This window comes from Callospermophilus lateralis, chromosome 7 (assembly GCF_048772815.1).
Source record: "Callospermophilus lateralis isolate mCalLat2 chromosome 7, mCalLat2.hap1, whole genome shotgun sequence".
NCBI lineage: Eukaryota > Metazoa > Chordata > Mammalia > Rodentia > Sciuridae > Callospermophilus > Callospermophilus lateralis.
Genome location: NC_135311.1, coordinates 7913642 through 7937407, shown reverse-complemented (window position 1 = coordinate 7937407; position 23766 = coordinate 7913642). Strand labels below are relative to the sequence as shown.

The following is a 23766-nucleotide window of genomic DNA, read 5'->3' as shown; positions in this document are numbered from 1 at the left end:
CTATTTAGCCTCCCGGACCCCTGGGGATTCAGTCAGCTAATAAGTTGATGAGATGACCGCATCCTTGGAATCTAGAATTCAGATCATCGCCTGCTGGGCCCCCTTGAAGTACATACTTTCCTGTCCCCTTCCTCTATTCCACCCCAGCCCATCCCCTGTAGAAGTTCACCCTTTGGGGAAGACTGGGACCTAAAGAGCCCATTTACTTGCAGAACCGACAATTTACCATTGTCAGTGCTTTCCAAAGTGTCACTGGTATTTTTATTCACTCAGCCACTCAGTCAAAGGGAATCATTTATTGAGTGTCTACTACGTGCCAAGGGGACCCAATATAGAGCATAAACAGGAATCTTGCCTTTAGAGAGCTTACAGTCTTGTGAGGAAGGCAGAAATTAACCCAATAACCATATGAGGAAATAACACATTAAGAAATAACAGGGTGCTTGGCACCCTGGAAGCCTTCTGCTGGTACCTGGAGAATGAAGACAGTTGCCATCAATGCTCTAAAGGAGAGAGACCAGGGCTGGGTGGAGTGTGAAGGAGGAGTAGGAGCCAAGATGGGGGAAGAAAAGCATGCAGGTGTGCCAGCCCCTGGGGTGGAACGAGGCACAGCAGACAGCAGACCTAAAGGTGTAACTGGAGGAGAGTGACCACCGTGGGCACAGTTCTGGGTGAGGCTGAAGGGACAGGCCAGGCAGCAGGACCTTTGAGGCCTTCCAAAGCTCTGATTCTGACTCAAAAACAGAGGGACACCCAGGAAGACATGAGGACTTGCGGGCAAGGAGTGGCCCACCTGCTTGTACTTCGGCAGCAGGAGGGAGGAACCACCCAGTGAATGCCGGGAGCCAGCAGCAAGGCTTCTGTTGGAGCTAAGGGGGGGGGGGAGGGATGGGGGGGTGGCTGCCTGCTGGCCATCTGGTGAGGGCCCGAGGGCAGGACCCGGGGGTAGGAGTGGTACCTCTGTGAAGGCACACACACACACACACACACACACACACACACAGCCCAGCCCACGTGTGCACAGAAATGATACTCAATACCTGTTTTTGAAATCAGAGTCACCCAACGACATTCAACCCACCAGTTTATGTCCACAGGCCCCGAGGCCTTGTGAGCAGCAGCGGGGGAAAGGGACCAGGCATCCTGCCAAACAGCGTCTCCCGGATGGGACCTGGGAGGGAGGCTCCCGCCTCCACATTCACTTCCTTCATTAAGCGTTCGACACCATGGCCTGCCAGTCCACTCCCTGCTCCTGGCAGGGTTCACAGGGCTGTTCCAGCCTTGGGCAGCAAGGGTCAGGTGTGCTGGCCTCTGCCATACCATCTTGGCTTCTCAGCGATCCTGGCGCCAGAGTGGGGGTGATGGGGGGTGTCGCACTGGAGGCAAGTCATAGTGTCCGGGGATGTGGCTGTTCTTGGGTGAGTCGTAGTGGCCGGGGGGCAAACCTGGAGGAAGTGGGGGCAGGGAGCCCACAGAGTCTTGATCTGGAGACAAGGGACCAGGATGAGAGGGAGATGGCTTTTTGACCTCTATGATGGCTTTTTGACTTCTATCCTCCCACCTCCAGCTTCTTCTTCTGCCCATAGAGAAGCCAATGGGTGGTGCCTGGACAGAGGCCTGCCTCCCATCCCCAGCTGTGCCACCCCCAGCCACTAGGGGGCAGGCCACCTCAGCCTGCCCACCCTGCAGGATCTGAGCATGCTCTGTCACCTGACTTGTCCTCCACTGTTCTGGGTCCCAGATCCCCCTCCCAGGTGCTACACAACCACCCTTTCACATCTTCTGCCTTCGAGGTAGGTAGGCCACAGGTGAGGAACAGGCTCTAAGTGGCAAAAGGTGACTTCCCCAATGTCATCCAAGTCTGACCCAAGCATCTTACTCTCGCATAGCTCCATCAGGCGGCCTCCTCAGGGTTTCCCTCTGTCCCTTCTCCCGCCACCCCCACCTCCGTGCCCCTGCACCAGGGGAGAGGGAGCGCTCACCGTGGGTCAGGGGGCTGGGCTGTTCATAGGTGCCACTGTCTCTCTGTGGCTGTGGGTGCCGCCGCCTCTGGCTGTCCCGGAGCTGGAGAGGCCTGGGGGGAGATCCTGAGGGGGGGCCTTTCATCTCCACATAGCTGCTCTCCCGGGGGCCCCCTGGCAGGCCGGGCAGATCCCGGATGGTGGCATAGGGGTTCTCACTGCTCAGAGAAGCCATGCTGGCCCCCAGCTGTTCTTCAGAGATGGGCCCTAAGTGTGGGGGACAGAAGTCAGGCTGGATGGCGTCACTGGAGCCTCTGCCCGGCTCAGCCCCTCCCTCTCTGCCCCCTTGCCCGTACCTTTATTATAGAAGGGGCCTGTGCCATTACCGTGGCTGTAGCTGTAACTTCGATCCAGGCGACTGCCACCTGAGAAGAGGGAGGCAGTTGGCAACCAGCCTCCGGTGTCCTCCCCAGCTCCAGGCTCCTGGGGAACTGGGCCTGAGCCTCCCTCCCACACCTCAGACGGGGCAGCCGGCTGGTGAGCCTCCCCAGGAGCCTACCCCTGTCCAGAGGCCGGTGCTTCCAGTCAGCAGGCAGGGTGGCGTGGTTGTCATGCCCGTGGGCTCCACCCGGCCGCTCGGGTCCCTGGAGGCTGGCGAAGAGCTGACTGCCTGGAACCTGAGGGCCACACAAGGACAGGGCTTTCCAGAGAACCAGGCCTGCGGCCAGCCCCCATGGCTGGTCCCCTCCCCCAGCACTGACCTTGTTAGGGGGCGGGGGATTCGGAGAGCACTGGGACAGGGTGTGGTAGCTGGGGTTGGAGTAGTAGTGACTGTAGCTTGGAGGGACATCTGCAGGACAGACACAGGTGCAGGGGGGGCTGGGAGATGGGCCAGGGGCCCTGGAGTTGATCTACCCAGCAGGTCAGCAACTCGGCATCCCCGTCTCCCGTCCTTCCTCCTCCCTCCTCCCCTCCTCCCGTGGAGTCATGCCCCACACCCCCTCTGCCCACCACTCCTCTGGGGCCCTGTGCCAGCTCACCTGGCATGACATACTCGGAGCCATCCAGCCGTCCAGTGCTGTAGGCCACCGCCAGGTGCTGGTGCTCCTTGCCCTTTTGCCAATGGCGGTAGCCAATGAACAGTGCCACCAGGGCCACTACCAGGGAGCCCAGCACTGCAATGCCGATCACTGCGCCCAGTGAGTTATAGGCCACAGGGGAGGTAGGCATCATGGTGAAGGGCTCCTGGCTCCCTGTGTGACAGGGAAGAGCACTTGGAGGGGCATCTCGGCCCTGCTGGTGAGCTTGGGTGCAAGCATGGGAGGGGCGCCCAATAGGAGGGCAGGGGTGAGGGTGCTGGGTCCTAGTTCCCTGGGGACAGGGAGGGTATGGGAGGCTCAGAACTCACCAATCCTGCAAGGTGCACCACTGTGCCCTGGGGGACACACACAGGCGCCAGTCTCTGGGTGGCACCTCTCTCCTGGACCACACTGGCATGGCTGGGAGCAGTTGGCACCAAACACCCCTGGGGGGCAGCCTGGGGAGGGAGCCAGAGCAAACCGGATCACGGGAGCAGGAGGTCAGTAACTTGGTCTCCTGTCTGGCAAGGGCATGGGCACGGTACCCCTTCTGTTGGTACCTTCCAAGCAATGGAGTCCGGTCCAGCCTGGGGCACAGATGCAGCTTCCATTCTGGGGGTGGCAGGTCCCACCGTGGTGACACTGGCAGGCCTGGGCACAGTTGGTTCCCCAGTGGCCTAGGGGGCATACTGCAGGAGACAAGGGACCTGTCTGGCGGGCTGGGGTCATCCGCTCCTGGATGTCATCTCAGCCCCCAGCATTACTGAAGTCTTTAGCTCAGCCTTCGTCCCCAGGGACACACTCAGGCTCTGAATGGCACACAGGGATGACTCACAGATGTTTGACTGCAGTCCCATCCCTCCAGTGAGCTCCAGACCCTGTGCCCATCCACCCACCCAACATCTCACTTGACTGTCTAATAGCCTTTCCAAAACAAGGAGCCCTGGCCGGGTTTGCTGGATTGCTTAGCTCTGGGCATGGTGGGTTTTGTTGTTAGGGTTCTTCTTCTTCCTTCCCTCCTCCCCCTCCCCCCTCCCCACTCCCTCTCCTCCTCCTCCTCCTCCTCCTCCTCCTCCTCCTCCACCTTTTTGGTACTGGGGATTAAACCCAAGGGTGCTTAACCACTGAGGCACATCCCTGCTCTTTTTATTTTTTATCTCTCACTAAGTTGCTTAGGGACTCACTAAATTGCTGAGGCTGGCCTCAAACTTTTGATCCTCCTGCTTCAGCCTCTGGAGCCATTGGGATTATATGATTATCTGCTTTGTTTTGTTTCAACATAAAAAGGAAGTAATGTCCATCATATTTCATGAATTTTTTTGGTGGGGGGAGTTTTTGATTGGTGCTGGGGATGGAACCCAGGGCACTCTACAACTGAGCTACACCACCCCAACCATTTTTATTTTTTTTTATTTTGAGACAGAGTCTCACTAAATTGCTGAGGATGACCTTGAACTTGTGATCCTCCTGCCTCAGCCTCCCAAATTGGTGGGATTACAGATGTGTGCACAGTTGGTGCACTAATTGGCTTGATGCACTAATTTTGTGTATCTGATATAAATAAACAGTTGTTACTGAGCTTTTTTACCCTGACTGCTGGAAAGCTCAATCCAGCCTTTTTCAAGGCAGCAGCCTCTTACTTCTCTTTTTGCTTTACTTGGTGTTTTTAGACTAGTTTTTTCCATGATATCTTCATATACTTATGTGGGAAAGAGACCACGTATAAATAAATAAAGATAAACTTAAATGTGCAAATGGTGCTGGACATGCTGGCACACATCTGTAATCCCAGCAACTTGGGAGGCTAAGGCAGAAGGATCCCAAGTTTGAGGCTAGCCTCAGCAACTTAGCAAGGCCCTGTCTCAAAATAAATGATTAAAAAGGGCTGGGGATGTGGCTCAGTGGTAAAGCACCCCTGGGTTCAATCCCTGGTACCAAAATAAATAAATAAGAGGGTGGGGGAAAGCATGCCCCACATTGAGCTTAGGATTTCCCCTGCTCCCATAGAATACTGCTCTTTCCAGGCTTCTTGTGCCAAAGGGCAGGAAATTTTTTCTCCTGATCTGTTTTGATGCATCCTCAGAGCCTAAAACCAATACCCACCATGTAGGTGATGCCCAGTAAATACTCACTTATATTGTTCATATAAATAATTGAATCGGCGTGGCTCCAGAGAAACATATGCTCTGCCCAGGAGCAGGGAAACAGACCACCCATCCTCAGCCCACCTGCTCAGCACACACACACACACACACACACACACACACACACACGCTCAGACACACAAGCTGCAACATACGTTGGGAGCAGTCAGGGCCCGTCCAGCCAGCCAGGCAGTAGCAGGTCCCATCCGAGGGGTGGCAGGAGGAGTGGTTATTACATTTGCAGGGTACGCAGCGTTTGCCATAGCGGCCAGGTGGGCAGGCTGAGAAAAGGGGTGCATAGTGGTTGAGGGCAGGTGTCAACCGACCAATCAACCCTTGACCCCACTGTCTCCCTCCCTCCCTCCTGCTGTACCAACTGTCCTGCTGATGGAGTCAGAGGAAGAGACCATGAAGGACAGGGAGGGGGCTTCTGTGATCTGGCATTGCAAGGTACCCTGCCGTGGTCAGGAGAGGGTGGTGGGGAGACTCACGTCTCTGGCAGGAGGGGCCTCGAAATCCAGGCGCACACACACAACTGCCACTTTCAGGGACACAGGTGCCTCCATTCTTGCAGGTGCAGGTATTGCTGCAGTTGGCTCCCCAGAAGCCCTCGGGGCAGGGCAGGTGGCAGCGGCTACCTGTGTGAGAGAGAGTGGTAGGCTGAGGCTGGCCTGGGTCCCCTCCTGTTCCACGTCCCCTCTTTTGACACATTTCCTATGGGATGCATCCCCCCACTCTGCAGAAGACCTAACTCCTGGTCACCTAGAATACTCACCCATCCAGCCAGCCTGGCATTGGCAGTGTCCATGGACCGGGTCACAGCCATCAGAATGGTCACAGTCACAGTCACTGGCACAACCTTTGCCAAACTGCCCCTTCTAGAAGAGGAAAGGGAAGATAGGGTAGGCTGGTCAGCTGGAGAGGCCATTGCCCGCCCCTCCCCAAGGCAGCAGGCTGTGAGCACTCACCGGGCAGGGCAGCTGGCAGTGGGCCCCGTGCCACCCCGGGGTGCAGGTACAGGCACCAGTTTGGGGGCTACAGACTCCGTCATGGGCACACTGGCAGCTGGCATTGCAGTTGAAGCCCCAGGATCCAGGCGGGCAGGGCACAGAACAGTTCCCACGCTGCCAACCTGGAGAGAAGCTATTAGTGGGTGTGGGGACCTAGGTCCCCTCCAGAGCAAGCACATCAGAGAGACGGCTGTGCTGAGCAGGAGGCTGGGAGGGAGGACGCTCAGGGCACCGCACAAGAGACAAACATAAGAAACATTAGATGCTGAACAGAAGGCTAAAGGATTTCAGTGATGCACCACCCCACCTGAGGTCTGGGGCCTCCCTTCCATAAAACAAAAGAGTTAGGCAACAACCCACATGTTTCCAGAGGCCCCATCAGGAAACTAAAGTAGTTATCTCAAACACGTGGAAGCCAATAGGGAACGGGGACTGGGGACGCGATGCTTGTGAGATTCAATAGCCAGCAAACATCAGCCCAGAGGTTGCCATTTGTCACCCCCGGTAGATCTGGGAGGCCCTTCCTGGGGTAGCCGTTGTGTGTTTCTGTATAAACCAGAGGGTAGATATTTACCCATGAGGGGCATTCCCACCCGCGCCTTTAAAGACAAATATGATGTCAGTGATTGAAGAAAGCGAAGTGGACATTCCCGGAAGGAAAGAGCCCGGACACTTTCCCACAGTCCAGCTGCTGCCTAGGAAGCTCCGCCCTTTTCCTGCAGCCTCTGGAGCTTGGCCGGCCCCGCCCCTCGAGCCTCCCGTTCGGGAGGCCGCATCCCTTTACCTTCCTTGCAGATGCAGGAGCCGTCGAGGGGTGAGCAGGCGATGGCATTTTCGCAGGAGCAGCGCGAGGAGCAGTTGAACCCATAAGTGTCGGGAGGGCAGAGGCTGGCGCAGTGAGGCCCCTGAGAACGGGTGGGCGGGCCGGTGAGGGTGAAGGCCGGGCTCCGCGCCTTCCCCCCCTCTGGCCGCTGGCGCGCCTCACCGTGTAGCCGGGAGCGCACCGGCAGAGGCCGCTGTCGGCCAGGCAGACGCCGCCGTGCAGGCAGAGGCAGTGCTCCTGGCAACCCGGCCCGTGCGTGTCCTGCGGGCAGCTCTCGTTGCAGTGGAGGCCGGCCCAGCCCGGGCGGCAGGAGCACTCCCCGTGCATCGGGTGGCAGCTGTGAGCGGAGGCGGGACGTGGCACGGTCATCCAGTGGGGAAGCTGTGTCTCCAGAGCGGGGCGGGGGCAGGGAAGGGTGCCCAGGGCGCCCCCCGCCCCCGACACCCAGAGTCTCCCCTTTCCCCTTCTGTGCCATCTGTGCCCCACTTGGCCACACCCCAGCGCTGTTCGTCATTCGGGCCCCTCCATCCTCGAAGATCTCCCCCTTTGGCTTCCTGGCCCTTTGATCTCGTGCGCAGCCCACCTGAGACTGTGCTCCGGGTCACAGGTGCAGGATGACTGACATCCCAGGCCGTAGAGGCCGTCGGGGCAGAGGCGCTCCGCACAGCGGTCCCCGGTGAAGCCGTGCTCGCACAGGCACGCGCCGTTGGCCGGGAAGCAGCGGGCGCCTGAGGCGCAGTCGCACGTTTCAGCACAGTCCTGGCCAAAGCGGCCCACGGGGCACTCCTCGTGGCACCTGAACACGACCCTGAGTGAATCTGGCTGCGCCCACCTCCTGGTTCTCCCCCGCCGCTTCCATGCATGTCCTCGCCACTCACCGATCCCCTGTGTAGCCTGGAGCGCAGCGGCACTGTCCAGTGAATCGGTCGCAGAGGCCACCATTGTGGCAGAGACATTCCTGGGAGCAGTTGGGTCCATGAAAGCCCTCTGGGCAGGGCAGGGAGCAGATGATGCCCTATGGGGGTAAGAGGTTGGCAGAGCCCCAGGTACCCAGATGGCTCCCCAGGTACCCAGATGCCTCCCACAGGACCCCCTTGATACCCTCATTGCCATACACTTTCCCAGGGTCCCCAGAGGCCACCCTCTCTGGAGCATGAATTGTCCTCAGATTCCCACCCCATAACCACAGACCCACCCTTCATACCATCCAGCCAGGTGGGCAGCTGCAGGAGCCCTGGGGGTCCTGGAAGATACCCCCATTTTGGCAAGGAGAGGTGCTGGGACAGAAGAAGCCAGCCGTGCCCTGGGGACAGGACACATCACAGCTGCAGGACAGAGCAGGTGAGATCAGGTAGAGAAAGCAGCATCCACTCCCCCACACACTTTCCTCCAAGGCTGGTCACCTGCACTCAGGCCCTGACTAGGAGGAAAGTCTGTCCTGGGCCTCAGTGATTCACACCTGCTCTTCCTGCTCTTCCCTCCAGGGACAGCAGGAGGCAGAAAGCAAAGGTTTCCAGGTCTAGAAATAGCAGGGGTACCCCTGCACCAGCAGGCAGCCAGAGCCAAAGGCTGGGGTGCATATTTGCTTCTCACGCACCCCAAGCTCATGCGCTTCTCCTTCTTGTCTCAGGCTGGCCCTTCTGCGGGACCCCAGGACCTACTGCATTCCTGTCCTGGAGCAGTCAACGTCCTCTCCTGCCCCCACCCCACCTCCTCCCTGCGTGACTCCCCAGCTTCTTGCAAGGTCCATCTTTCCCGCACATGCTATCTCATGCTGTGGTCACAGCCCCCTCCAGAGGGACAGTTCTGCTCCCACTGTGCAGTCGGAAGACAAGCTCCCCAAGAGTCAATAATCTGACAAAGGTTGCTCAGCTAGTGGGTGGCAGACCCGGGGTTAGGATCCTGGCCTCCCAACTTCCCTCCCAGCTTTGGGACTATCTGAGTCTCCTGTCCCCTGCACACATGTGTGCAGCCCTGAGCCAGGGACCCCCTCAGTGTGTTGTTCCCCACATTACCCACCTGGGCCCCGTTCTCCCTGGAGGGCAGAAGCAGGCTCCGGTCTGGGGATCGCAGGGTGCCCCGTGACACTGGCAGCTGAACCGGCAGGCAGGGCCATAGTAGCCAGGGGGACAAGGCTGAAGGCAGTTGGGAGGCTGCAGGCCAGGTGGGCAAGAACATACCCCGCTCTTGGGGTCACAGGAGCTGCTGTTGCCACAGCTGCAGGGCTTGTCACACCGTGGCCCCCACACCCCAGGGCCACACTCTGTGGGATAAGGAGGATGGAAGGGAATCACCAGGGGCCACGCCCCTCCCCAGCCTAGCCCTGTGTGTCCCTGGGCCCCATACCCATCCCCCCTACCACAGCTCCAGAAAAGGCAGAAAGGACTCTGGGGAATTGCCCTGGGGTCCAAAGCACCTGTGTCCGGGTAGGGAGGCCATCCCTGAGGTTACCAGCCACTCACCGCTGGAGCAATCGTCACCCCTCCAGCCTGGTGCACACTGGCACTGGTTGGGCGCCACACAGCGGCCATGGACACACTCCTGGGCACAGAGAGCTGAGGCAGAGATGAGGGTGATGAGAAGATGCCTCTCCCCCTGCCCTTCCCAACTTTCATCTCTGAACCTTCCTCCCAACGCATCTTCCTCCCTTACCAGGGGCCTGCACTTCTCTAAGCACCAATTTGTGGTTTTTTTGTTTGTGTGTTTGTTTTGTTTTTGTGTTGTGTGTGGGAGGGGGTACTGGAAGTTAAACCCAGCGGTGCTCTACCACTGAGCTGCAGTCCCAGACCTTTCTGTTTATTATTTTTAAATTTTGAGTCAGGGTCTCACTAAGTCAATGAAGCTGGCCTTGAATTTGAGATCCTCCTGCCCTCAGCCTCCCAAATTACTGGGATTATGGGCATGCATAGTCCACCAGTTCTGTCCTAGGATAAAGAAGGACTGAGGGCAGCAACTCAGTGGCAGAACATGACAAGACGCCAGGGCTCCGGCTCTCCGGTCCCTTTTTGTGAAAATTTCTAAGCACCTTGTTGGGAAAATGGGTGGGGGTCTTGAGGTGGGGTCTGAACAAGGATGATATCAGAGAGAGGGTAGGGGCCAAGGCTGGGGCTGGGCCAGGCTGGGAAGGGGTGTCTGCAGGGGCTGGTGGTGGGTTGGGGCTGAGGGAAGTGGGGAAAGAGGAGGGCAGGTTCCAGTTTGGGGGGTACAGGGTGCTGGGGCAGAGGCAGGCAGGAGCGACTGAATGGTGACAAGTCAGAGCTAGATAGCAACAGAAAGAGACAGAGAAGGACACAGAGACCAGGCCCTGAGACACAATGAGAGACACTGAGACAGAAGGAGAGCTCTGAGACAGAGATGCAGAGAGAGCTTGCTCAGGGGCATGGACAGACGGACAGGTCCGCTGGAGATAAAGGTGTCAAGTAGCAACGAAGGGAGGTGCCGCTCAAGATTCTGGGGACCCTAAGCTCCTTGGCTAGGTTGAAACTGGAAGTCCAGCTCTGTGTCTTGCCAGTGTAGCCAGAAGATGAACGGCCTCCAGGACAAGGCAAACCCAGCCTCCATCTCCAGACAGTCTCTGCTGGGCCCTGTCACCTCCTGCCTGGCTGCTGGCACAGGGGGATACTTGCAGGGGCACAGGATTCGCCCCACCCGGTGGGAACAGGGAAGAATTAAGAAGGGTCAGCTCAGCCCCCTCCCATTCTGGACTGCCCTGGCCAACACGGACTCACGGACACAGATCCCGCTGCTCTCGTAGAAGCCCTGGCAGCACTGCAAGCGTGGGCGGTGGCCCGTCTTTACCACCTGCCGGTACACAGTCCGGTAGACGACCCTGGGGAAACCCAGGAGGTGACCCTCAGAGAGCCCGCCGAGGCCAGGCTGCCCACCCTCATCACGGGGCAGCACTTGGAGGTGGGGAGCCTCGAATGTTTCCTCCTTGCCCCTCCCTCCCCCCCAGGCAACACACCACACACTCTCACGGACACACGTGCACATCTATGGCCCAGACACACTCGGCACAGACCACAGAGCACCTTGCTGGGAATGAGTGGGTGCCTTGAGGCCAGAAGTGTCCTCTGAACCCTAAAGGTTCTAAGAAGAGAATAGGGGTGCGGGGGTGGGGGCAGGGGCCAGACCAGGGCAGAGACCCGGGCAGGCCACCTGCCTGTGGAGGAGAGGGGCACTCACGTGGGCTGGGAGCAGGTTTGGGAGCCCTCCCAGGGCCTGTCGCAGGGCTCCGAGGGGTGGAGGCTGAACGGGCGGGAGTGGGACTCCTTGGTGGTCGTAGTGAAGCTGGCAGGAAGGACAGGTCAGAGAGCAAGGCAAGGAGGGAATCGGGGGCCAGGGATTGGCCATAGTAGGAATCAACACCCCAACATTTAGGCTTGCTCCCCAAACCCAAAATGGGACCCTCACCCGGCCCCACCTCTCACATGCAGAGGCCCCTCCCAGACTTGGAATATTCCTGGGGCCCCGCCCATCGGAGCTCCCCTGACACCCTATTGGATGAGACCCATGGACCCTTTATCTCTCCTCCCCTTCCTTATAAGGGAGGGCCGAGCTGGGCCTGAGCTGCCCGCCCAGCTGATGGTGTTGGGTGGAAGCATTTCTGGCTAAATTCTTCCCTGGCTCTTGTTTCCCAGCCTTATCCCTCTTCATTCCCCGGGGTCAGGGTCAGCCCCTCTGCTTGGTCCACAATGAAAGGCTCCCCCCTGCGCCCCGTCCTGTCGCGGACCTCCCACGGGGACCCAGGGAGGGAATAAGGAAAGGACAGAGTCTGAGAGGGAACAAATGAGACTGAGATGAGGTCAGAGATGGGGAAGGGGTCCGAGTCAGGCCACAGAGGGGAGCAGAGACAGCAGAAACAGAAAAAGAAGGTAGGAACCAGGGACCTTTAGGGACCACCAGGGGGCTTGGGCTTGGTATTAAAAGGCACAGAGCCCCTCACCTTTCCCAGAAGCTGCAGGCATTGGGATCACTGGAGCTGAGCGTCCTGGCCAGTCCCAGGCCTAGGGCCAGGAGAAGGAGAGTCCGCAGAGGTGGCAACATTGCAGAGCCTGCATCAGAGCCAGTGTCAGCAGGTGAGGGCACAGTAGCAGCCTGGGGGACAGCGTCTGCAGAGATCCGGGCAGTGGGCATGCAGGAGAGCCAGCCCCACACCTCTGGGCCTCTGGCCCTGTGCCTGCAGAGCTCCAGTTCCCCTGGATCCTACTCCTGGGTGGGGACCGCACCCAGGCCTCCAGGTCTTAGCTCATCATTTGCTTCCCCCCAGCCCTCGTTCTCCCTGAAGCACTCAACTTCCACGGCCTGGCACAAATGCCACTCATTCTTTTCTGCTTGGCTCCCTGACCCTCACTGGCCCACTGCCCCACCCATCTCTGCTAGAGCCCCCCAGGATCATTCACCCAGACCCGGCCATTCTCTTGCCTGTTCCCTGATCATGACCTCCAGAGGCGAGGAACCAGGGGCCTCTGTCTGATTTCCCAGCCCCTAGCCCAGTGCACACCGGACCACTTTGTTATCAGGACCAAGATATGAGATTGGAACCACAGAGGGGAAGTTCTAGGATGCAGATGGACTCAGAGAGAGATTTCCAACAGCCGGAGCAATTCAGTAATGGAATTGGCCACCCCGATGGTAAGCTCCCCATCCTTGGATATATGCAGGCGGAAGCCAAACCACTCAGATGAAATGCAGTCAGGGGGTTCCTGCTATATGGGGTGGGAGTAGGGCTGGGTCCAGGTGACCTTAAGACCCCCTGTGTGCTGGAGCCAGGGCCTCAGGGGCTCGGAGAGGCCATTATGTGCATCTCTTCCCAACTCCAAGTTCAGTGATGTCACCTTAGTACTTGAATTCAGGCATGGGGAGCAGGGGTATTTATACCACTGGGCCCACTTAGGTGGGGGATCAGACCTGTGCCCCGGTCCCCAGCCATAGCCAGATGTCCCTCACAGTCTACCCAGGGCACCACCTCACCAAGGCCAATTCCCTGCCCCCAAAGCCAGTTGTGAAACATCTGCCAACATACCCCTGCCCCCAACTCTAGGCATTAAACCCAGGGAGATCCCCAAGCTGGCCTCCGATCAGGGGAGAGCTGAGCCCCACCTCCTCCCACAGCCCGGCCCTCACTGGGAAACAGGCTCCTTTCCATCTCCACCACCCTGGCCTCGCCCAGTGCGTTGGAAGAGGATCAGGACTTCAGACGGATCTGCTCTCTGGGCTCCTCAACTGGGGAGAACTGCTTTCTGAATTCGTTTGCCGCGTTCCTAAAACTTGCCCTGACTCCCTGAGGCTCCAACATCTGCTTATAATTTTCCCAAGAAGAAAGGTCACGGTTGCAGGCCCCCTGCCCCCCTGAGTATCTCTGGAATGCCTGCTGCCGGCTCCTCCCCTTGCCCCCCACCCACACACTTCCAGGGACCCCACAGCCTGCTCCGCTCCAGTCACGAGGCCCCTTCCCTGCAGGTCTGGGTCTGGTTAGGCCTCCGACTTAACCCTGCTCCTTCTGATCCGCTAGCAGTCGGACCTCATCCTCATCTAGAGCAGGGCCCCCAGCTCCCAGGTTCCCACCCTGCAGGGCCAATTCCCACCCACCCCCTCCAGTCACACAGGTCACCTTGCCCCACCACACCTCTCCCAGGGCCAGTGTCCATCTCTTAGCCTTCCCAGTGCTTTTCCCATCCTCCCTCAGTCCCCAGGAAGCTCACCCGGTGGGGCCCACGGATTTCAGATGGGGCAGCGGCCTGGTAGGAACCTTGCAGGGAGGAGTGGGGGGGCAGAGGATATCCAGGGAGATCCCAGCACTGGGGATGTAGAGCCTGAAAACAGGAAATAGAGCCTGGCGGGGAATGTGGGAGACAGGGACGATGGGGTGGGGGTGGGGACGCTGCATCTCCCACCACCCTGGCGTGATGGTAGAGCACAGGGACAGGGACAGGGCTGGCCTTCTAGTGGCACTGTGGCCCACTCAGGTGGGGGAATTGGACCTGTACCCAATCCCCAGGCCATAGTCAGATGTCCCTCACAGTCTACCCAGGGCACCTACATCACCCTACACATCCCCAAACTGTCCCTTCTCTCCAGCGCCCCCTTCCAGGGCTCAGTCTGGCCAGTATCAGCTGACCTTCCCCCCAAGTCCCCCAAGGGTTCTCAGCAGGCAGGTCCCCGTGGACAGGCCTCTTAACCCTCCACACATCTCCACTCTGTCTTGGTCTTCACCGTCCCAGCCCTGGCCCTGGACACGGCTCCTGTCCTCAGATTGGAGCTCAATCTATCTGGAGCCAGGATGTCACCCCTGTCCCCAAGTAACCCTCATCTCCTAAGCCATATAGGGCCTCCCTGGACTTAACCCCTGCCCTGAATTTGTCCCCAGAGCCATGGGGGGGGTGGGGGTGGACAAAGCCCAAGGAAGGAAGGACTTAAGGTGAGGTACATGTAGCCGAGCGGCCAAGCCCAGAAAAATCCTTCCCTGTTCACATCAGCCCCAGCCCCAGACCCCAGCCAGTGTCCCTGAAGAAACAGTCCACCTGGGGGCTGTGACATGGACCCACAGAGGACGCGGCATGGAGCAGGGTGGCTGGGAGCCGACTGGGAGGTTAGCTGGCCACAGGTGGCCAGGTCTGCCTCTCCAAGGTCTTCGGGGTGGGGCTGAGTGCGGGGGAGAAATCAGCTTCAGAGCCCAGGGCTGGGAGCCAAGGTGGTGTCAAAGGAGGCCAGTGGGTGGCCACGGGGGAGGGCAGGGGGAGATGGGGGTCCTGGCAGGGAGAGGAAGGGCTTGGCCGAAACCCTCCCAGCCCTGAGGAGGGAGCCCAGGCCAGACCAGAGCCCAGAGCAGGTTCCACTGGAGCCTTTGCTCCCAGGGACTGGGGCACCTGAGGTCCTGTCCCAGGCTCCCCCAGCCCCCTTCCAGCCTGGGCAGCATTGGGCCTGGTGTGACCACACATCCCCTCAGGGGGTTCGTCACCCAACGCCAGCTCCCTGCCTGCTCTGTCCTGGGGGCCTCAGAACACTGCCCCACTGCAGGCTCTCCTTCCTCCCCCACAGAGCCCCCTCCCCTACTCAACTCCATCGTCCACTAGACTCTGGTTTGGTGGTCCAAACACCCCGTCTCATAACAAAACTAAAGGCGACCCCAGGTATCCTTTCCTATGTGGGGACAGGCAGGGTGCTGAGCGATTTGCCTGAATCATCACGTGTAAAGCAGGCATCCAGCCCCTGGGGAGGCTGAGGCAGGAGGATCACAAGTTCAAGGCCAGCCTGGGCAACTTAGTGAGACCCTGTCTCAAAAAATAAAAAGGGGCCCGGCGTGGTAGAGCAGGTCTGTAATCCCAGCAGCTCGGGAAGGCAGAGGCAAAAGGGTTGAGAGTTCAAAGCCAGCCTCAGCAAAAGTGAGGTGCTGAGCAACTCAGTGAGACCCTGTCTCTAGATAAAATACAAAATAGGGCTGGGGTGTGGCTCAGTGGTTAGTGCCCCTGAGTGCAATCCCTGGTACCCCCAAAATAATAAATAAATAAATAATCTTTAAAAATCTGGGAGCCAGACATGGTGGCACACACCTGTGATCTCAGTGGCTGGGGAGGCTGAGGCAGGGGGATTGTGAGTTCAAAGCCAGCCTCAGCAACTTGGCAAGTCCTAAGCAACCCTGTCTCTAAATAAAAAATAAAAAGATCCGGGGGTGTGGCTCCGTGGTTAAGCACCCTGGGTTCAATCCCCAGTACCCCCCTAAAAAAAAGTGGCTCTGGGGGTGCACTCAGTGGTAGAGGGCCCCTGGGTTCAATCCCCAGCACTAAACAGATTTTAAAATAAAGCTTGCCCCCCTTGGTGGTATGTACTGCTGTTGACTTTAGGGATGAGGAAGCAGCCCCAGCAGGGGTAAGAAACCTGCCCAAGGCCACACAGCCACAAGCATCAGAGCTGGGATCCAACCCCAGGCTTCTGGCAGATGGTTCAGGTCTTTCCTAAGACGAGACACGGAAAGCTCTGTGTCTCCTTTTTCATAGCCCCAGCTATGGGAGTGGGGAGCTGGCAGGGGGTTGGACAGGAGAAGGGGAAGGGGTGGGGGCTGCCAGGAGAAGGGGATCAGAGGCGTGGGAACTGCAGTGTGTGCGCTGTCAAGAGCCACTTCTGTCTCCTCCACCTCCACATGCAAATCGGCTGGGCTCCCAGCCAGCCCTGAGGTCCCAGTCCCTGCCCGCAGCCTGCAAGCCCACGCGGGCCCAACCCAGCTCCCCTCCCCGCTCTTCCAGTCCCCCCACCCCCGCCGTGGGGAGCCCCTCCATCCTTACTGTGCCCCAGAGAGAAGGAAAATGAGTCTGGGGCCTCTGGGAGCAGGCTGGAGTTCCTGTGCATGGGGGTCCACCTCCTCCCTCCCTCCCTCCCCCTTCCCCTCCCTCCCTCCCTCCCCCTCCCTCTCTCCCTCCCCCTCCCTCTCTCCCTCCCCCTCCCTCTCTCCCTCCCCCTCCCTCTCTCTTTCTTCCCGTGCAGTACTGGACCCAGGGACATCTAACACACCCCAGCACTTTTAATCTTTTTCGTTTTGGGTCGGGGTTTTGCCAGGTTTCTGGAGCTGGCCTTGAACTTGAGCTCCTCCCCACTCACCTGGGACTACAGGCCGGGCAGCAAAAGCACTACTGTCCATAGAAAGCAGCAAGTGGGGCTGAGAGAGTGGACACAGCAGGAGGGACTTCCCCACGGGCTCCCTTCCAGCTCTGGGAAACATGGAGCACAGGATGACCTCGGAGCTCTGGGTTCCTCCACTGCTCTCTTCCTGTTTCCAACATAGGTGTCAACTCCAGCTTGGTTCCTGGTCTATAAAACGGGGTAATAGTACTTCCTCTGCAAGGCTGTTGTGCAGATTAAATGAGATAATATAGATAACGTACTTGGAACCAATAGATAGTATGTACAGCTCCCTAACATGGACTGTCCCCTCAAGGACACCCTCCATGCCCCTCCTGCTCTGGAGCCCAGCGTGGCCCCCGCTCTCCCACCCATTTTGGTGCTGTTATGCCCTCTGGGTATTAATTCCAGGAAAAACTATTTCTATTTTTTTTTTTTTCTGAAGAACCCCCAGGATGATCCGGGAACAGAACGGAGCTGAAAATGCTGATGCAGAGAAAGGAAGTGGGAGGAGGGGGCCAGGCTCCCCGAGAACCTGATCCCCCCAATGATGGGCTGCCGGCCAGGGGCAGCTTGAAGCCAGAGACAGTTGAGAGGCAGGATTCCGGGATCCTGCTCCCCCAGCCCCCTTCCCACTCCCCCCCTCCCGCTTCTCTGCCTCTCCCCCGCCCCACCTTGTAGTCCAAAAGTCCTCGTCCTGTCCGTGTCCCTCACAAGCTCCGTGACCCCCATTACACCACTCAAGCCGACTGAGCCTCAAACTCGTCTGCAAAAAAGAGGCCCCTCACATCTCCCAGGATTTGGCAAGCTGGGGTCACGATTCCGGAGACCACTCTGGAACAGAGACTCGGGCTCTTTGCCTTTTTGGGGGGGTGGGGGTTACCGGGGATTGAACTCAGGGCACTAACCACTGAGCAACACCCCCAGCCCTGTTTTGTGTCTTATTTAGAGACAGGGTCTCACTGAGCTGCTTAGCACCTTGCTTTTGCTTTTGCCCAGGCTGCTCCGGGCCACACGCCACCCAGTCCCCACATGCACAGCGCCATACACACAGCCATACACACAAGCACAGCGCTCCTCCCGCGTCCAGCCGGGCTGGGCGCTCGGCACGCCAGGCATGTCTGGCGGATGGAGGAACAGGAAGCCCGCGCGTGCAGAGGCCGGCGGGAGGCAGCAGGGCTCCAGAGCTGGCCTTGTGTTCTCGGTGGCTCAGGAAACAGAAGCTCCAGGGTCCCCAGTCTGACCTGTTTACTCATCAGGAAATTGCAGGGATTCTGATTCACCAACCATCTATTGGAGGTTGGCGCCAGTGCGCCACCACCCAGGAAGGTGCTGGTGATTGTCGTCCCCATCTCACAGGTCAGATGACTTGCCCAAAGGCGAGGACCTCGGGCCCACCCTGCTCACCGCCACTCCTAGATCATCTTAAGAAAGGACAACTGTACTCTGGCCACTGCCTCCCTCTAGCACCTTCTGTGGCTCCCATCACAGGAAAGGCAGCCCAGTGTCCAGCTTTATGGTCTAGCTCTCTGCTCCCAACACACTGGACAGCATGCGGCTCCCACACGCCTCTCACCACACAGAGACCTTTATGCAATGTCCCCACTGCCCCCTGAATACCCAGGTCCTCCCCAGCCTCTTCAAGGAGACCCCCACCTTCACTGGCTCAAACCTCCTCCGTTCCTCCCCACGCTCAAGGCCTTCTTGTAGGCTTCCGACCACATGGACCCTGCAGTCCAGAGGATCCCTGGAGCCTTGTCCCCTAGCTCTGCCCTGGGGCTGGCTCCAAACCTCACCAAAGTCTGCACTAGGGGCAGGTGGAAATAACCCTGCCTCCCCAGGAGTTCACCACCTGGCGCACCCAGGGCTGGGGACTGAGTGACTGAAGGATAAATCCCACCTGTGGCAGCTGCTTTTGCACCAGGCTGCAGTCCCTCAGGGCTGGAGACGTGGCTCATGGCAGAGCACTTGCCTAGCATGCACGAGGCCCTGGGTTTGATCCTCAGGAACTCGCATGTGCACGCGCACGCGCACACACACACACACACACACACACAGACACAGACACACACACTGCCTTGCAGATCTCTCTCCTCTCCAAGCTCTGTTCGTGGGCTATGTCTCCTCCCAGCTCCCATCCTAGGAGCCATGGTGGATTTTGCTTGTGGTGTTGGGTTCAAGCCCAGGATCTCATATACACTAGGCAAGTACCCTGCCACTAAGCCACACCCCATCCCAGCCTTGACGGGTTTTGTTCTGTTGGCGTCTGCAGGGCTGGGCATGGAATTCAGGTGCCCACCACCACTATGCTACTTTTTAATTTCTTATCAGCCCTTTTTAATTTTTATTGCCTAATTGCCCAGGCCGGCCTCGAATTTGTGATCCTCCTGCCTCAGCCTCCTGAATCACTGGGATTATAAGTAGGTGCCCTGCACCCAGTTTACCACAATGTTTTTATTGAGGTCTGTCTGTCCACTGGGCTACGGCTCTCTGGGGACAGGACGCTTCTCAGTCTTCTTCACCACCACATCCCCGGCACCCACCAGCACCGACCTGCTGGGTGCCCGGATCCAGGCAAGTAGCAACTACACATCTGTGTGAAGAGGCTGGGTGGTCACACCCTGTAACTTCAGCAATTGGGGAGGTTGAGGCAGGAGGGGGTCACAAATTTGAGGCCAACCAGGCAACTTAGTGAGGCCCTAAGCAACTGAGTGAGACTCTTGTCTCAAAATTTTAGCAAAACTAAAACTGTCTGGGAATGTGGCTCAGTGATAGATGGCCCCAGGGTTCAATCCTTGGTACCAAAAAGACAGTGAGGTATATCGTTGGCGAGAAGATGAAAGGTGGAATTCAGAAAGAATTCAGAAAGAATTCCACCATTATTAGACAAAAGAACGCTGCAGACCTGCCCTCGCGACCTAGGAGTTCCTCAGGGCTGGCCTCCGAGTTCCTCCGGGATGAGTCTGTAGTGCAAGGCACTGAGTCACCTGGGGGGCAGGGGGTGTGGCACGTGGCTCAAACCCTCACCCTCAGCCTCCAGGCCCCGGGACATTGTCCCCTCACTGTTCACACCTCTAGAGCCCAGATGCCACTACATAGGGTGGGGTGGGTGACGGCAGCAGGGGCCTGGGCCCCCACACAGGTGTTTCTCTTAGGACCTCCACCCTGCCACGTGCAGGTGGGTAATTGCCCCGCTGGTTAAATGTGCCCCTCGGGCTAGATGCTTCCTTTTACTTTTCTTGACAATGGTATACAGCAGGTGCGAGTGTGCCACCTATTTTAGAGCTAAATGACCCAAAGGTGGCGCTCAGCTGTCACCCAGCAACTCTCAGGAGAATCACAAGTTCAAGGCCAGCCTCAGCAACAAGTGAGACCCTGTCTTAAAAATAAAAAGAGCTGGGGAGGTAGCTCAGTGGTAGAGTGTCCCTGGGTTCAATCCCCGGAAGAAAAGAAAAACAAAGGAAGCAATCAATCAATCATCCAGGAGAGGAAGGCGGGGAATCCCAGAAAGGTTAAGTAATTTGACCAAAGCCACACAGCCAACCTGGAGTAGGGCGGGATTTGAACTAGGTTTATCCCCCTTCAAAGCCTGTGTTCACGCCCGTCTGCCCCTGTGGTCTCTGTAGTCTGCTGACCCTTCTGTTCTAGGGCTGCATCTCTGCTGTATCTTCTGGGCCCTGCGGGTCTTGTGGCCCTGAGATCAAGCCTCTGTCTCTGTCCCTGAGCATGTGCCACTGTTTGGATATTTATGTCTCTCTCTCTCTTCTCTCTCTCCTCTGCCTTCTTCCCTTTCATGCTGGCCTCTCCCCCTGGGTTAGGTGCCAGGAGCCACCACCCTCCTCAGAGGAGAGGCTGGGAGGTCTTGGAGGCCCTGCCTGGCCTCAGCCCCGTGCCTGGCGGTATGTGCGATGGCGGGAGGCAGCGCTCTCTCCCTCTCCAGGTGCCTGGGGCTGCCTGGGGAGCAAGCTTCCTCTTCTGGGGAAGCCTGATAGGGAACGGGGTGGAGTGGGGAAACAGATGCCAACCCTCCCCTCCGCTCCCAGCAGAGGGAAAAAGGAAGGCGCGTCTGTCTGACCCAGCTGCAGGGAGATATGGCCGCTGGGAAGCCTCTGAAGCCCGAGAGCAGAGGCTGGGAGGGACTGGAGAGGCCAGAGGGCAGGCAGCGCCCTGGCCCACATGCGTGCCCCCAAGGGCGCTAACCCAGAGGGTCCGCAGGGGTGGGGTTCCGAGGACAGCCTCCCGACCCCCCAAAGCCCAGCATGGTCCAGGGTTAAGAGCTGACCCCTTGTCCAGTCCTCCCTGGAGGAGCCGAGGCCTGGCTGAGCCTGGGAACCTCAGCCCAGCACAAGCTGTTCCCATCCCAGGGGACTGGGGTCACGGTCCAGACCGGGAGAGGCCATTCCTAAAAGGGCCAGAGCAGAGGAGCCCAGAGTGCACAACTGGGAGCTAGAAATGGGGGCAGGAGGTGAGGGACCGCTTTGCTGGGGCCTGGGCCCTGGGGACCACGCCACAGCTCACCACTCCTATTCCTGGCTCCAGCTCTGCCCCAGATCATCCTCCCAGGAGCTCCCGAGGCTCCAGATGCCTCCACGGAGGGACTTCCTAGTTCTCACAGATGGCAAAGAGGTGACAGGGATCTTCATTCTCCTCCCTGCCCTGCACCCCTTGGGCATTTCTCCCTGCTGGGAGAAACCCAGCACTGATAATAAATGGTGAGCCCATCAGAGGGGCCCCAGCTCCTCGGGAGGCTGAAGCAGGAGGATCACAAGTTTGAGGCCAGCCTGAGCAACTTAGTGAGACCCAGAATCAAAATAAAAAAATAAAAAAGACTGAGGAGTGGCTCAGAGGTCGAGCCTCCCTGGGTTCAATCCCCAGTGCCAAAAAGAGGAAGAGGAGGAGAGGGGATGAAGAAGAAGCGGGAGAGGAGGAGGAGGAGCTGGGTATTTATTTATCGCTACACTGGGAATTGAAACCCCACCACTGAGCTACTCCCCAGACCTTTTATTTTTAGTCTGGGGACAAAGTTTCACTAAGTTGCCCAGGCTGGCCTCAAACTTGCCATCCTCCTGCCTCAGCCTACCCAGACTACAGGTGTACACCGCCACAGCCGGCAGTCTGTCCTGAGTGGGAGACGCTTCATCTAACCCTCACAACCCTGTGGGGTCGGCACTGTTGTCACTGTCCCCCCTTTAGAAATGGGCAACAGAGGCACAGATTCCAGATTCCGACCCGGGTGGCCCCCACTGCTGTGTGGGGCTCTCAGGGCTGCACTTCTCTTGAGCAAAGGAGAGGACCTGCTACCCCCAGACGGAGACCGGGACTGTCCCTGGTCCCCCAAGTCCCCTTAGGAGCGGTCTCGACAGCATTTCTTTCCACTTGCGTTTCATTAGAGTGGACGCCCCCCCATCAGCTCCTGAGCCCCTCTCCACTGCCTCCCCCTTCTTTCCCCACTGTCCGCCCAGGGGTCTCGGAGTCCACATGCCCTTTCCCGGGGGCAGGTGGCCCTCGGCCATCAGGCCTCCCCCGCCCGTCACTCACCTGCCTCAGGGACCCCGTCTGTCCGCCGTCCTGGTGGGGAGGAGGCCAGAGCGTCCGTGGGCTGGCGAGGGTCGCGGCCGAGCCCCAGCCTCCAGCGGGAGCGGCTGGGAGCCGCTGGCCGTCCAGGGCGGGCGGGGAGGGGCGCTGGGGGCGCGGGCAGGAAGGGGGTGGGGACTGGGCCGCGCGAGGCAGGAAGTTTTGACAAGGAAACCGGGAGCGGGGGCGGGGAGGTCCAGCGCCCGGGTGGGAGGACTGTTGGGGGTGGGATCACGGGGGCACCGAGGCGGGAGCAGAAGGCCGACCGCCCCCTCTCGGCTGTCCACTGCCGTGCCGCTGAGGTCACGTAACGCCGCGTGCCTCGGTCTTCCTATCTGCAAAGTGGGCAACGGTGGCCGGGGCCGGGGACCTTCCAGGGCTGCCCAACCACCGTGGGCTTTGAAAGACCCACCGCGGGGCCGGTCGCTGCCGAAGTGTCCAGTGGAGGACCCTCCCCTCCCGCTGCCTGCTCTAGATGGCTGGGCGCGAGGGTGCGACCCTGGGACGCCGTCTCCCGCGCAGCCTCCGCCCTGCCTGCACCCCGTCCCCCTCGACCCCCTCCCGGCGCCCTGTCCACCGCCCTGCGGCGGCTGCTGGCTGGAGGAGCCCTCTGAGCGCCACCTCGCGGCCAGCGGCCTGGTGCGCCCCCCCCCAGCCCGCAGCGTCCGCGACAGTGACAACCACGGACGGCCCACCATTTGCCCCCAGGGGTGTTCGCACGTTGAACTTGAGATTAGTCCCGGCCCGAGGCCCGTGGATTTAGGAGGACACCGAAGTCCGGTGGAGCTTAGGACACTAGTAACTGGCAGAGGCAGGATTTGAACCGAGGTCCGTGTTCTCTCGGCACATAGTGTCGCCGCCTCCAAGCGCGGCACACCCAGGCTGCCAGAGAGAGACGCGCCACACGACAACCACAAATTCAAGGACAGTGTGGCAACTCAGTGACACCGGCTCAGAAAAACAAACAACAACAACGAAAAGACTGGGGATGTAGTCCAGGAACAGAGTGCCCCTGGGTTCAAGGTTCAGTGCCCAGTAACACACACACACACACACACACACACACACACACACAAAGTATACAGGCTGATAAGGGTTTGTTTTTTTTAAGATTTTTTTTTCATTGTGGTAAATGTACATGATATGAAGTTTGTCATTTTAACTATTTTTTTTTAGTTTTTTAGTTGTAGTTGGACACAATATCTTTAATTTATTCATTTTTATAGGGTGCTGGGAATTGAACCCAGTGCCTCGCGCATGCTAGGCAAGTACTCTGCCACAGAGCCACAGCCCTGGCCCCATTTTAACTATTTTTAAGTGGCATTGAGTCTATCACACAGTGTGCAAGCACCCGTCCTATCTATTTCCAGAACTTTTTCATCATCTGACCCTGAAACTCCAGGCATTGAACACTGCCTCCCGGCTCTCCCTCCCCTGCCCCGTCTCTGAACCTGACTACTCTGGCGGCACAAATATGTGGATTGTGTAGTGTTGGTCCTTGTGGCTCCTCTCACTCAGCACAACAGTCAGTGAGCTGGGCAAATATGTTCCTGTGTGTCA

At 58.6% G+C, this 23766-nt stretch overlaps 1 protein-coding gene across 6 annotated transcripts; it reads right to left on the bottom strand.

The window, feature by feature from the left end:
• Window positions 1–277: 277 nt before the first annotated feature.
• Pear1 (platelet endothelial aggregation receptor 1) lies at window positions 278–22301 on the bottom strand. Of its 6 annotated transcripts, none has more exons than XM_076862261.1 (24): window positions 22171–22301; window positions 16612–16856; window positions 11963–12071; window positions 11203–11307; window positions 10746–10846; window positions 9480–9572; window positions 9037–9280; window positions 8222–8342; window positions 7896–8032; window positions 7601–7813; window positions 7180–7354; window positions 6979–7099; window positions 6153–6316; window positions 5960–6062; window positions 5676–5822; window positions 5340–5465; window positions 3601–3729; window positions 3370–3498; window positions 3002–3214; window positions 2723–2811; window positions 2521–2638; window positions 2318–2386; window positions 1983–2228; window positions 278–1484 (listed from the first exon to the last, which is right to left on the bottom strand). In XM_076862261.1, the coding sequence occupies exons 2-24, from the start codon at window positions 16730–16732 to the stop codon at window positions 1333–1335; spliced, it is 3225 nt and encodes a 1074-aa protein (XP_076718376.1). In that variant the 5' UTR covers window positions 16733–16856; window positions 22171–22301; the 3' UTR covers window positions 278–1332. The 6 variants fall into 6 exon arrangements, with proteins under 6 accessions (XP_076718376.1, XP_076718375.1, XP_076718378.1 ...); XM_076862260.1 differs by having other exon boundaries at window positions 16612–16821; XM_076862263.1 differs by having other exon boundaries at window positions 278–1445; window positions 16612–16821.
• Between the last annotated feature and the right edge of the window lie 1465 nt (window positions 22302–23766).